Consider the following 15,084-nt stretch of genomic DNA (forward strand, 5'->3'; position numbering starts at 1 on the left):
GTTGTATGACTCACCTCATCTGGTAGTTATGCATCCTGGTGACGTCATCATACTTGTGGTAGGTGGCCTGGAAGAGGAGGAGGGATTCCACCCACTCGATCTGTACAGTTACTTCCTTCCTCTCGTCCACGTACGGACTCCCGCCTTCCTTGATCTGTGGGGCGAGGGGGAAGCAAGGTTAGTGGAGCCAGGGAGGGCGGCAGGGTCCACCTGGGGAACATAACATTAAATTAGAAACACATCAGACAACATGAAATACTTGGACAGAATAAATGGTAGATGAATGGAAGAAACTGACTGATGAAATTATGAATGTGGATAACATATTGAGATTTAGATAGTTGTATGAACAGTAGAGCACATACATATGTTAACCTCTCCCGCCCTACTGTAGAAATACATTCATACACACACACACACACACACACACACACACACACACACACACACACACACACACACACACACACACAAAAGCATAGACAAAGAAATAGACAAGGCTAAGGAAAGATAACTCCTCTCTCTCTCTCTCTCTCTCTCTCTCTCTCTCTCTCTCTCTCTCTCTCTCTCTCTCTCTCTCTCTCTCTCTCTCTCTCTCTCTCTCTCTCTCTCTCTCTCTCTCTCTCTCTCTCTCTCTCTCTCTCTCTCTCTCTTACTGAGGCTAGGTTGAGCCACCTGCAGCTCCACCTGCCAGCTGATGCCACAGGCCAGGAGGAACCCTCGTCTCAAACTTTTTCTTTCCTTCTAATTAAGAAACGAATGTGCAAAGTAATTAGTTTGGCAGCGAGTGGGAGTAATTAGAGAGTCTTGAGTGTGATAGTGAGTGAGGGAGTGCCAGTCTCATGATTGTGGTGGAGGCTCACATGAACGCCTCTTGCTAGTGTGTGAGGTATGTAAACAAGTAAGTGTCTATCCAGCCAGTCAAAGGTAGACCTTCCTGTGAGTACATAACTAACTTAACCTAACCTAACCTAACCTAACCTGCCTGGCCAGGTGACCTGAGTCCCCAGCCTGACCAGGTGGTCTGTCCTCAGGATGGCTGAGGAGCCACAACACACCTCACACTTTGTGTACCATCTCTTACCTCCTCTCTACCTGTCCTGTACACATACATACATACATACATACATACATACATACATACATACATACATACATACATATTCGCCTATTATCTATTGATATATTCATCTATCTCTGCAGAGAGAGAGAGAGAGAGAGAGAGAGAGAGAGAGAGAGAGAGAGAGAGAGAGAGAGAGAGAGAGAGAGAGAGAGAATGTTTATGACTGACTAAATGCGTTCGTATATGACCTATGACCCAGCCTGACGCGACCTGACCCCCTCATGACCCTGCCTGACACGACCTAACCCCCTTATGAGCCAGCCTGGCTATGGATGAGCGATACATGTAGCAGGAACATCCATCAGGTGGATAACATAGTCTTGATCATGTATGCTACAAGAGATGTAATACAACATGAGGGGCGAGCAGGTGAGTGAGCCAGCTGTCCCAGGTAGAGTTACTCACAACTAATAGATAAAGACGCCAGATGGACGACGAAGGATAGTGTACATCAGGGAGGCCTGTGTAACGTGAAGCTATGATACATCGTCCAGTACACGTGGAACATGGTGTATAATACATCGTTCAGTACACGTGGAACATGGTGTATAATACATCGTCCAGTACACGTGGAACATGGTGTATAATACATCGTCCAGTACACGTGGAACATGGTGTATAATACATCGTTCAGTACACGTGGAACATGGTGTATAATACATCGTTCAGTACACGTGGAACATGGTGTATAATACATCGTTCAGTACACGTGGAACATAGTGTATAATACATCGTCCAGTACACGTGGAACATGGTGTATAATACATCGTCCAGTACACGTGGAACATGGTGTATAATACATCGTTCAGTACACGTGGAACATGGTGTATAATACATCGTTCAGTACACGTGGAACATGGTGTATAATACATCGTTCAGTACACGTGGAACATGGTGTATAATACATCGTCCAGTACACGTGGAACATGGTGTATAATACATCGTCCAGTACACGTGGAACATGGCGTATAATACATCGTCCAGTACACGTGGAACATGGTGTATAATACATCATGCAGTACACGTGGAACATGGTGTATAATACATCGTCCAGTACACGTGGAACATGGTGTATAATACATTCATGATGGCGGAAGGAGCCACGTGACCCCTGACATTATTCATTGTATAACCTGAGGTGGGTTGGGTCCACCTCAACCACTCGACACTTCCTCTTCTTCATCATACATATATCAAACTGTATAGAGATCTGCATTTTAAACATATCTACTCTTCATAGCTATCTGCCTAGTTCTTCAGTGATATCTCTGGACTTCTCCAGACAGATATCTGCTAAATGTTCTATACCATCATTTATATCTATCAACCATCAAGTCTTTCAGTCTATACCAAGATATAAACATCTCTTTTATAGACTAACAGTTTATAGAACGGGATTATATAGAAACAAAATAATCATCATATAGCCATAGAAAATGTCATATAGTCAGAATGATCGTCTAGTTCACAGAAGAGATCAGTTAGCACTTAAGTCACAGAAGGAACCTTATAGACCATACAAGGGATCATACAGCCCATAGAGACGGATCATACAGCCCACATAATCATGTCATATATACAGAGAAGCAAGACATAGCTGTCCGGGGACAGACGCGTGTGTGTGTGTGTGTGTGTGTGTGTGTGTGTGTGTGTGTGTGTGTGGGTGGGTGGGTGGGTGTGGTGGGGAGGGAAGGGTATGCTGCACCATCACATGGCTCTCTCCCTGGGGAGAAACCTTCACAGAAATTTTCTTTTAAGCGAGGAGGCAAAGAAGGTAGTGGTCGTACCAGGCTAGAGGAGATGAAGTGGTCGTACCAGGCTACAGGAGATGTAGTGGTCGTACCAGGCTACAGGAGATGAAGTGGTCGTACCAGGCTACAGGAGATGTAGTGGTCGTACCAGGCTACAGGAGATGTAGTGGTCGTACCAGGCTACAGGAGATGTAGTGGTCGTACCAGGCTACAGGCGATGAAGTGGTCGTACCAGGCTACAGGAGATGTAGTGGTCGTACCAGTTTACAGAATATGTAGTAGTCGTACCAGGCTACAGGAGACGAAGTGGTCGTACCAGGCTACAGGATGTAGTGGTCGTACCAGGCTATAAGAGATGTAGTGGTCGTACCAGGTTACCAGGCACCTCAGACTAAGCCAGCAAAAAGCACGTTCGACTCGGCCACAGAAAGAAATATAAGCCAAGCTTCCTCCACCAAGTTACACACCTCAGTAAGGTGAGAACCAGCGCAGACACAGCCATTGTCCATCAATAGAAATCAGACAAATCCAGATTGTAAACAACACCGTCACTTACGAAATCACTGAAAGATTAGCTGACAACCCACACTCCTTCCTCAACACACTGAATTACAAGACTCAAAACGACCTGCTGGGGAGCACGGTAAAGAAAGTTCACTCTTATCGCACCAGTTCAGCCCCCACTCATGAAGCACTCCTGACCTATTCCGGTATAATCCCTTCTCCCAAAGAACGTAGAAATATCAGACATTGCTCAAAACATCAGCCACAAACCAACCAGACTCTGGAATAGCAGTCATGAAGGACATACAAAAACCCATCCAGAAACAACTGTCCATCAACCCTTCACTCCCACTGATACAAAGATTCTCCTGCTTACATACCCTAGCGACGAATAGAACTTTTATATAAAACATTATGACGCATTTACAATCTAAGCACATACATATATCTTCAGCTTCTCTTGGCTGCACAACAAAATTCCTAACATCTGGAAACTTACCAACACAATACCAATCCTACACCCTCCAAACCGCCCAGTTTGCCTCTCTCTACCGCCTTGTATCACTTGTATTCTCAGTATCCAAACCTTGAAAAAAAAATTATCCACAACAGAATCAAACAAAACATCCCAAACACTCTGCCAACACACCACACACTGAGCTCACACAACATATCCGAGAGGGATTAACCCAAAAAGAGCACCCCCCCCCCCCCACCCCGCAAATTGGCAATAGACATCAACGATGCATTTGACACAGTGCCAGCCCTTGTGGAGTTGCCCGCCAACCCTTGTCGAGGACAGACGTGCTCTAGTGACGCGCTCAGAAACCACTTGATCTTAGTGAAATGCTAGAAGATGGCTCCAGTTTCTCGAGTTGCATGATGCCATGGGGAGTTCACCAGGGATTTTCTCCTCGGAGAAGAAGGTGAGTACACTTCTTGTTTGTTCTGCGACGTATTTGATGGGCCTTCGGTAGGTGTTAGAAAAAACAGCGAAGCCTTGGGAAAACTAGATGTTAGGATGAAAATGTGGGAGGAGGAAGCTGGGTTGTTGGCTGCGAAAACGGATACGATACAGGAAACAGACACAGGTATATCATTCAGGGTAGGTTAGGCTGAATAGTAGGATAGCAACCGTAGAGACGAAACTGTAAGATACTTCCACCTTCCATCCTGCGAGGGAAACTTGTCGCCGCATTACCCAACAACTATCTAGCAGGGAACTTTTCATGCTCACAGTACGATTTACGGCGTTATTTTTCAACGAAATCGCTCATGTCAGACAAATGTGCTTGATTTCTTTTATGATACAACCAATATGTATGATGAAAGTCAAACAGTTGATATTATCTGTGTGGAGATATAAAAAGCAGTCGACAAGTTCCACATCAAAGATGACTGGCAAAAATAAATGACATGGTATTGCTGGGTTGTACTTCGGTGAGATGATTAGGTGACTGCACGTAAACAAACAATTGTGAGTAACGGTCAAGCCTTAGAATGGTTAGACGTAATAAGTGAGGTGCCACAGGAATCAATCTTGGTACCGGTTCTCTTTCGCCCATTTATAAACGATTTTGATAATGGGCTGCATTGTAAGATATGTAGATTTGATGATAATAACCTGGGAAATAAATCTGGAAATCAACTCAAGTGTCTGTAGCTTCAAAGTGACGTAGACAAAATGATGGTCTGGGGTCATGGGTGGCAAATGATTTTCAATATTGATTAGTGTTGCATATAGAAGGTAGAAACGAAAAGGTAAGCTATAGTATGATTTCTGTTGAACTGGAAAAGGTAAATGAGGAAAAGAATTTAAATATGGTAATCTCTGGTAACACAAAACCAAATAAGTACAGCCCAGAAGCAGTGAAAACTGCAAACAAAATTCTTGGATTCGTACGTTGAGCCTTTGAATCAAAGTCCAGGGAAATCATTACCACTCTTTACAATTCACTGGTTCGTCCCCATCATGAACATTGTGCTCAAGTTTGGTCACTCTGCCTCAAAAAAAAAAAGACGTAGAAAGGAAGGAGTGCTGCAGTGTCGACGTGTCATTATGACTTCTGCGCTGAGAAACAAATATGAGAGCCAACTAGACAACTAGAATCTATATAGCTTCGAAAAGAGAGAGCTTGGAGTGGGATCCAACACCTCAACTCAAAATTAGCAAAGGTTTTGATAATCCTGATCTAACAAGTTACTTTAGACTGAGTCGTGTGATTTCACCCGTAGTAAAACCTAGAACATACTCGTGGTCTGATGTGTTACCTCGAGTGGGCGAAGTGCTCAGGGTTTTTCAACCAGATTGTTAACATTTAGTTACCAGTTCAAGTAGTTAAGAGAAGTAATGTTGATAAGTTTAAGAACATTTCTATTTCGCTTCAAGTCCACGAAATATATTGTTTGCGTCTCCTTAGTCATAGTGTTTACCTTCAGTCTTTCACCTCAGTATTGTGTGAGTTTCTGATATTTTCCATCGTCACAAACAGCCTCAAAGTACACATTGGTCTGTTGTCGTTTGCGTTTGTAAACATTTCCTGGAGATAAATAAACCACCTCTCATTGTCCACCTTTATCTTCCCGTTGCAGAATTATTCACTTTGTTACACACTTTCCCAGAGAATTTAGAACTATATAAAACATATAAAAAGATGTTAGAGTTAACATTATCCACTAGAGACTATCTCATTTATCCTCAAGGATCCAAGTTTTTCTCGTAATGTCTTACACTGTAACATTGCCTGAGTCAGTTCCAGGTACACAACCTCTCAAACTATATCGGTTTCCAGAAACTTTTTCAGGCTCGGCAGAATTCCCTCAGATTCGTTCGACTGAAGAGAACTGTTGCAAACTGTTTTAAACTGTCTCATGCTGTCTCAGGTCCTCTAATTCTACACCGTACTGCCTCACACCTCCTCACGTTGCTTGAAAGTGCCACAGACTGCCTCAAGGTTCGGTCAGATTGCCTCAGAACTTCTTTCAACTCTCTTGCACGGCCCCTTTAATTACCACAAGTTCCTATCACTGCTTCACCTGGTCGGAAATGATCTAAGATATTCAGACTTTATCTCCAAGGTGTCTTGTGTCCACGACGTGTTCACATGACATCGTTTTCTGACCTCACCTACCTACATACCTACTTACCTACCTACCTACCTAACTACCAGGATACCTACCTACCTACCTACCCACCTATCTACCTCCATCCCCTCACAATCCTAACGATTTTCGCCCACTTCCATAACCACAACTACTACCTCCCTATCCACATAACACCGACAGCAATCTGGCCATCTGTGTGACTTATCCGGGTGCCATATATATATATATATATATATATATATATATATATATATATATATATATATATATATATATATATATATATATATATATATATATATATATATATATATATATATATATATATATATATATATATATATATATATATATATATATATATATATATATATATATATATATATATATATACCTTATGTCCTTTAATTTTCTCAGAGAGAGAGAGAGAGAGAGAGAGAGAGAGAGAGAGAGAGAGAGAGAGAGAGAGAGAGAGAGAGAGAGAGAGAGAGAGAGAGAGAGAGAGAGAGAGATCCCTGGCAACATATATCGGGAGATGTGGAGAACGTGCACAAGTGGTGAGTTATTCTCCAGTCCTGGTGGTGAGTTATTCTCCAGTCCTGGTGGTGAGTTATTCTCCAGTCCTGGTGGTGAGATGTTTTTGGAAGTGGATGGCGCTTTTTTCATTTCATTTTTCTGTGCTCTGGTTGTTCTGTCTTTGTATCTTTCGAGGAAGAGTTCATCGTTAAAATCATCAGACTGGTTGTGAAACTTGAAGTTTAGGATCAAGTAATCTCTTCCTCCATCACCTCTCCCTCCGGGGCCCCTAGCCGCCCACTCTACATCTGTTGTGTTAAATCGCATCGTCTTTGTTGTCGTCCTCACGACCTTCTCTGGTGGTTCCTCGTGTGTTCTACGTGCAGCGACCTAACTTGATACACATGTTATAGTGTGGCCTGCTATATACATGTAACATCTACCTATCCATGTACATAAAAGACCAAAAATTCTCCAGTAGATAATTATTTTCTTGTACAGTTTTCCTAAGATGGCGCTGTGGCAACACCTCGGTACAGGCTCGACTGCCAAGGATTTTCACTCAGACGTTCCTGCGTTATATTTGCTGCTACAACATATTTATGCCAAGACCTTCCTGCACTGTGCTCCAGCCTGGTTACTCCGCAGGAACTTGACTCACTTTCATAACTATGTATTAGATCGATTTTGAAGTTCGTTTGGGTCCCCTTGCAAGTCAGTGCAAGCCTCCCCTGCTCTTCACGTTCTTCGTGACCTTAGCATCATCCACAAAGATATTGAGATAATTTACAACAATCAAGAAGATCAAAGTTCCCAGACAGTAGGGCACTGGTGACAACGATCCATTTGGAGATTTCTCTGACCTCCATCCTTTGTTCCCTTCCACCAAAGTATTTCTATCCATCTAAGGAGGTAGCCTCCCGCTGTAGACAAAGATTCGTTACCAAACTTTTCTGTGATAAATTCTCCAACTCCATCTCAACACACACCATCCCTCTCCAGCAACGGAGCTTCCTCTCCCATAACAATCGAAGATTTTTGTATGCATAACCTTACCTAGAATCCATGTTCTCTCAGGTGTGTGTGTGTGTGTGTGTGTGTGTGATTGTTTGTTGTTCAGTTAACTCTTTCATCCACCACAAAGTGTAAACACAACAAGTTCTTTACCACAACCAATTCCTCTTAAAGTCACATCTTTTTTAAATAATGATGTCCCATCAGGATACACCTCACACGTCGGGTGGAAGGTCATACGCCACAGGTAGAGTGGAAGGTCATACGCCACAGGTAGAGTGGAAGGTCATACGCCACAGGTAGAGTGGAAGGTCATACGCCACAGGTAGAGTGGAAGGTCATACGCCACAGGTAGAGTGGAAGGTCATACGCCACAGGTAAAGTGGGAGGTCATACGCCACAGGTAGAGTGGGAGGCCACAAGTGAGAGGTGTGTACAAGACTCCTGACCAACGGCCAAGTTAAGACAATGTTGATGTCATGATTCAAGTGTTGACTTGTTGATGATGATGAGGAGAGAGAGGCACCACGTATACACGGAACATAACCACATTGTATACAAACAGATAAATACAATGAACAATAACAAGGAAAAGAAAAAATATGAAGAAAACATAAACGTGGAAGAGAGGAACAGACTGAGGAGAGTGAGGCTCTCCCTCACTGCTCTAGTCTGAGTTAAGTAGTCACATCCTAGATGATCGTTTTCTACCAGTAAAAGTTTAAGTATATCTTTTTCCGTAAGATGAAAGTTACGATTTTATTCATGTTTTGTGTTTGTTTTTCTAATAAAAGTTGGAACTTTTGTTCTTGTTTCCCTAATAACGGCCAGAATTTCTTTGTGTCTTGCTCGCAACTGTTGTTGTGTGAGAGGCGACAACCAGCCTCCCTCCTCACCTGCTCCAGCTGGTGCTCGTATCTTGTTGTTGACTGATGCCACTATTGTCTGTCTGTTGGCCCTCCTGGCGGTGTGAGGACAGGGCTGTCTGTTGGCCCTCCTGGCGGTGTGAGGACAGGGCTGTCTGTTGGCCCTCCTGGCGGTGTGAGGACAGGGCTGTCTGTTGGCCCTCCTGGTTAACATCCCTCCTAGGAGAGAAACACCGCTCTGCTGCCTCACACCACTTCTGCCACATCTGCCACACAATATACACCTGACACGTAATACATACCTGACACAAAGTACTCACCTGACTCACAATACCTACTGGACACAGAATGCACACCTGACTCAATATGAACACCCGGCACAATGCCAATCTGACACACAATACACATCTGACAAACAATATACACCTGACACATAATACGCACCTGGCACACAATACACAACTGACACACAATACACACCTGATACACAATACACGCCTGACACAAAATATACACCTAGCAAACACTACACACCTGACACACACTACACACCCGGCACACACTACACACCCGGCACACACTACACCCCTAACACACAAAAAACACCTGGAACACACTGCACACCTGACACACAATACACACCTAACATACAATACACACCTGGCACACACTACACACCTGGCACACACTACACATCTGGCACACAATACACACCTGACACACAACACGCACCTGACACATAATACACATGTGACACACTTCAATGTGTTACATTTGCATAATTTGCCCCAAGGCTCCGAGATGGGCGAATTATGCCTCCTTGAATGACAGATTGACAGGTGAGAAGAAGGCCGTACGAACATCGGCCTCACCACCAACATGGCCTCCTACCTACCACCATCACCACCAACATGGTCTCCTACCTACCACTATCACCACCAACATGGCCTTCTACCTACCACTATCACCACCAACATGGCCTCCTACCTACCACCATCACCACCAACATGGCCTCCTACCTACCACTATCACCACCAACATGGTCTCCTACCTACCACTATCACCACCAACATGGCCTTCTACCTACCACCATCACCACCAACATGGTCTCCTACCTACCACCATCACCACCAACATGGCCTCCTACCTACCACTATCACCACCAACATGGCCTCCTACCTACCACCATCACCACCAACATGGCCTCCGCCTCCTACCTACCACTATCACCACCAACATGGCCTCCTACCTACCACTATCACCACCAACATGGTCTCCTACCTACCACCATCACCACCAACATGGTCTCCTACCTACCACCATCACCACCAACATGGTCTCCTACCTACCACCATCACCACCAACATGGTCTCCTACCTACCACTATCACCACCAACATGGTCTCCTACCTACCACCATCACCACCAACATGGTCTCCTACCTACCACCATCACCACCAACATGGCCTCCTACCTACCACCATCACCACCAACATGGTCTCCTACCTACCACCATCACCACCAACATGGTCTCCTACCTACCACCATCACCACCAACAGTATGCCACCCATCATCCACACAGTGTACCATCCATCTCTCCGCCAGCACAATATTTCGTCAATAAACCAAGAGGCTCTCTCTCTCTCTCTCTCTCTCTCTCTCTCTCTCTCTCTCTCTCTCTCTCTCTCTCTCTCTCTCTCTCTCTCTCTCTCTCTCTCTCTCTCTCTCTCTCTCTCTCTCTCTCTCTCTCTCTCTCTCTCTCTCTCTCTCTCTCTCTCTCGTCCTCAGCCCCATTCCTCACACTCTCCCCTCTCTTGTCCCCAGTTCCATTCCTCAGAGCGTCGCCTGTCGTCTGCAGTAAATTTCATGGTTGTCATATTGGCTTACAGCTGAAAGGCTCTCTCTCTCTCTCTCTCTCTCTCTCTCTCTCTCTCTCTCTCTCTCTCTCTCTCTCTCTCTCTCTCTCTCTCTCTCTCTCTCTCTCTCTCTCTCTCTCTCTCTCTCTCTCTCTCTCATCCTGATGCCTCGCCAGCATGATGGAGAGTGTCGGATTTCATTATGGTTCAGCCGTCAGTACTCTGGTGCTGTGAGGACCTTCACCTTCACATCTCTCTCATCCTTCTTGTGGTTCTTCCTCTCCTCTTCCATACCTCTCCCTGCCCTGGTCAGACCTCATGTGCAATGCGCTGCCCAGTTTTGGTCACCATTTCTAACCAAACTACTAGAACAAACCCGAAGAGGATCAACAAAACTATTTCCATCACAGAAATATGCCTTATGAGCAGAGAAACGCAGACCTTCACATTTGAGACATTCCACGACCAGAAGGCATGATATGAAAAGGAAGACGACGTCAGGGCGACATGGGCACAAGTTTTCTCCACCCAACAGCTGGAGAACAAGAATAAATTACCCCCAGCTGCTGCCAACAGCTACAACTTCAGTACCTCATATCAAGGTAAACAAACACCTCAGTGCTACATGTCGTGAGTGTACAGGCCTGGGTCAATAAAACTAGATCTAATGTTTTAAAATCCAGCCTCTATGTTTCTGTAACAGGCCTGAGCCTCCTCCCTGGAGAAGCCCTCTGTTGTTAGAATATGGAACTTTTCCCGTTCACACTTTCCCATGAAATTCCCATGACAGTACATTCTCTCCACTCTACCTAATGTTCCCTCTCAGCTTCTTTCTTGCTGAATGTTGTTCACGAGGGAGAGGTGGATAGGGAGGTACCTTCTGTCGCTCTACCTTTCCTTCACTTTTCCGTTCTGACGATACTATAGCTGTCTCGCCAGTACACAAAGCAACTCGTTTTGGTTCTCTTTTTTCCTCTAACTCTACCTTGGATGACTCTAACATTGCCTGGCCCCTGGTGCTCCTCTAACTCCCCCTTGGATAACTATAACATTCCCTCACCCCTGATGCTCCTCTTGTTTATCCTATTTCCCTTCCCGTAATCATCATTCTGTCTGAAACTCACTTCTTTCTCTGGGCTCAAGCAAGGCTTATGGACCTGGTGGCATCCAGCCTCGAGTATTAAAAGTGTGTGCTTCCCGACTTGTGCTTGTGCTTGCTTGTTTGTTCTGCTACTATTCCAATATCAAAACTTTTCCTTCTTCATGAAAATATGGTTTGGTACATCCCATCTTAAAGATGGGTGACCGTTCTAATCCTTCTATCTTGCTGTGACTTTCACTTCCAACGTCTTTTTTTAATCCCTTTACAACTTCCATATGCTCACACATCTTGAATCTACAACTTCCATATCCTCACACATCTTGTATCTACAACTTCCATATCCTCACACATCTTGTATCTCACTGTCATCTCTAGGATAACCAGTATGGCTTCTGTAAGGCAAGATCAACTGCTGTTATCCTTTCCTATTTCACTTAAGTTTAGTCACCATCTTTGAAAGTTCCAGGAGAATCCTGTGCAGTCGCTCTCGATATACCAGAAGTTCTTGATATACCAGAAGCCCTGATATGTTATGACGTCTGGCACTGATTTCCAAACTCCCCTCATTTACCTTTTCTCCCTCACTTTGCTCCCTCATATCTACCTTCCTCTGTGCCTTATCTCTCTCTGTGATTGTTGAATGATCAGAATCTTCCCCATTTCCTATCAAGACTGGCGTCTCTCAGATTTCTGTCCTATATATGGAAACGTGTTGAAGGGAAAGGACAATATAATTAAGACCATTTCATGAAGAAACAGATTATCAAGTTTGCAGGAAGATCAAAGAATATGAAAAAGACATAAAACCCAGAGCTCTTCTAGACTGCTAGAGGTTATTCAGTTTACACTAGCATGCATGGAACAGTGGAGTTGACTGCCACATCAAGGCAGCGTTCATGTGGCAGCAGAGGACTTGCTCCTGAAGCAAGACGTGCCCTCCTACCTGGCAAAACATCTTCGTAGTGACCCGTAGGCAGGTCCTCACCTTTCCTAAACCCCTCCCTCTCCCTGCCCTCCCTCTGCCCTCTCCCCGTCCCTCCCTCTGCCCTCTCCCTGCCCTCCCTCTGCCCTCTCCCCGTCCCTCCCTCTGCCCTCTCCCTTCCCTCCCTCTGCCCTCTCCCTTCCCTCCCTCTACCCTCTCCCTGCTCCTGGATCATCTCACCTCCTTGACAGGGACGTCTGACTCCATCATAAGGCCGTCGTCCGTGCTCTCCTGGGCGTAGTAGTTACTGAACGGACCGTTGCTCAGACACACGGACTCCACGTATCCCCGCGACGCACGCCGCAACAGGTAGGCGTTCCAGCACACGTATCTGTGGTGATACATGGTGTTACGTACGTGGTCATGTGGTGATACATGGTGTTACGTACGTGGTCATGTGGTGATACATGGTGTTACGTACGTGGTCATGTGGTGATACATGGTGTTACGTACGTGGTCATGTGGTGATACATGGTGTTACGTACGTGGTCATGTGGTGATACATGGTGTTACGTACGTGGTCATGTGGTGATACATGGTGTTACGTACGTGGTCATGTGGTGATACATGGTGTTACGTACGTGGTCATGTGGTGATACATGGTGTTACGTACGTGGTCATGTGGTGATACATGGTGTTACGTACGTGGTCATGTGGTGATACATGGTGTTACGTACGTGGTCATGTGGTGAAACATGGTGTTACGTACGTGGTCATGTGGTGAAACATGGTGTTATATACGTGGTGATGTGTGAAACATGGTGTTACGTACGTGGTGATGTGGTGATACATGGTATTACGTACGTGGTGATGTGGTGATACATGGTGTTACGTAAGTGATGATGTGCTGTACATGGTGTTAGGTTCGTGGTGATGTGGTGATGCACGGTGTTATACATGTGTTCATAAGTGTTATGTGACATTAGAGCGTGTTAGGTGAGCACATGTTTGATGTTAGCGTTTCATTATGTTTTTCTGTCAGTGATGTATCTTGTTTGATGGTGTTATGTTGGTGTTATATGGGTGTTGATCTCACTTTAGTTACGTCTGGTATCTTCATAGGTGTTAGGTGGTGCTAGAGTGGAACAGTTATTTAGATAACGTCTCTCTCAGTGTTACAGTGTTAAATGTTGCTAAGTGGTGTTATTAGATGATTCAACTGTGTTAGCTTGGCTACGTCAGACAGTGTTAACATTCTAGCACATATATCTTAAATGATTCATAGTGACAAACATTACAAGATAGAGTTAGTTAGTGGTGTTACAAGTGCTAGGTTAGTGACAGAGGTGTTAAGTGACTGGAGGGAGTTCTGGAGGGTCAGGTGGGACCACTGGCTCTAACACACAACCCAGTATCTATCACGCGGTGTTTGGTGGCTGGTGTTACGTGGTGTTCTGGGCGTGTTAGCGTGATACACAGTGTTAGTTCAGGCATGGTGTATGCATCACACTACGTAGATGTAACTGATAAGATGGTGTTAAGTAACGTTAAGTGTTATGGTGTTATGACAATGTTAAGGGTAGATAAGATGGTGTTAGGTAAAGTTAAGTGTTATGGTGTTATGACAGTGTTAAGGGTAGATAAGATGGAGGAGAAGTTTGTGAGCTGAGGCTGATCTCAGCACGGTGTTAGCATCTAGCACACACACACACACACACACACACACACACACACACACGTGTGCGGTGTTAGGTGTTACCTGGTGATCCTACCATATGTCTGGTCGTGTGTTTGTGTTGCGGGTGCTTACTGGTGGCCAGGTGGGCGGGTGTGCTGGGTCACATCAGACATACACCACCCACTGAGGGGTCAGGTGGAGACATACACCACCCACTGAGGGGTCAGGTGGAGACATACACCAACCACTAAGGGGTCAGGTGGAGACATACACCACCCACTAAGAGGTCAGGTGGAGACATACACCACCCACTAAGGGGTCAGGTGGAGACATACACCACCACTAAGGGGTCAGGTGGAGACATACACCACCCACTAAGGGGTCAGGTGGAGACATACACCAACCACTAAGGGGTCAGGTGGAGACATACACCACCCACTAAGGGGTCAGGTGGAGACATACACCACCCACTAAGGGGTCAGGTGGAGACATACACCAACCACTAAGGGGTCAGGTGGAGACATACACCAACCACTAAGGGGTCAGGTGGAGACATACACCACCCACTAAGGGGTCAGGTGGAGACATACACCACCCACTAAGGGGTCAGGTGGAGACATACACCACCCACTAAGGGGTCAGGTGGA

The 15,084-nt window shown here is 45.2% G+C and overlaps 1 protein-coding gene across 1 annotated transcript in view; it reads right to left on the reverse strand.

Annotated features, from left to right (window-relative positions):
* LOC139746458 (uncharacterized) overlaps nucleotides 1–15,084 on the reverse strand; it is a 128,316-nt gene that overhangs the window by 17,810 nt on the left and 95,422 nt on the right. The window contains exons 4-5 of the mRNA XM_071657715.1: nucleotides 13,000–13,150; nucleotides 15–154 (exon numbers count right to left, since the gene is read on the reverse strand). Of these exons, the coding sequence (XP_071513816.1) occupies nucleotides 15–154; nucleotides 13,000–13,150 (291 nt within the window). The remainder of the gene's footprint in view (nucleotides 1–14; nucleotides 155–12,999; nucleotides 13,151–15,084) is intronic.

The sequence above is a fragment of the Panulirus ornatus genome, chromosome 65, assembly GCF_036320965.1.
Source record: "Panulirus ornatus isolate Po-2019 chromosome 65, ASM3632096v1, whole genome shotgun sequence".
Lineage (NCBI taxonomy): Eukaryota > Metazoa > Arthropoda > Malacostraca > Decapoda > Palinuridae > Panulirus > Panulirus ornatus.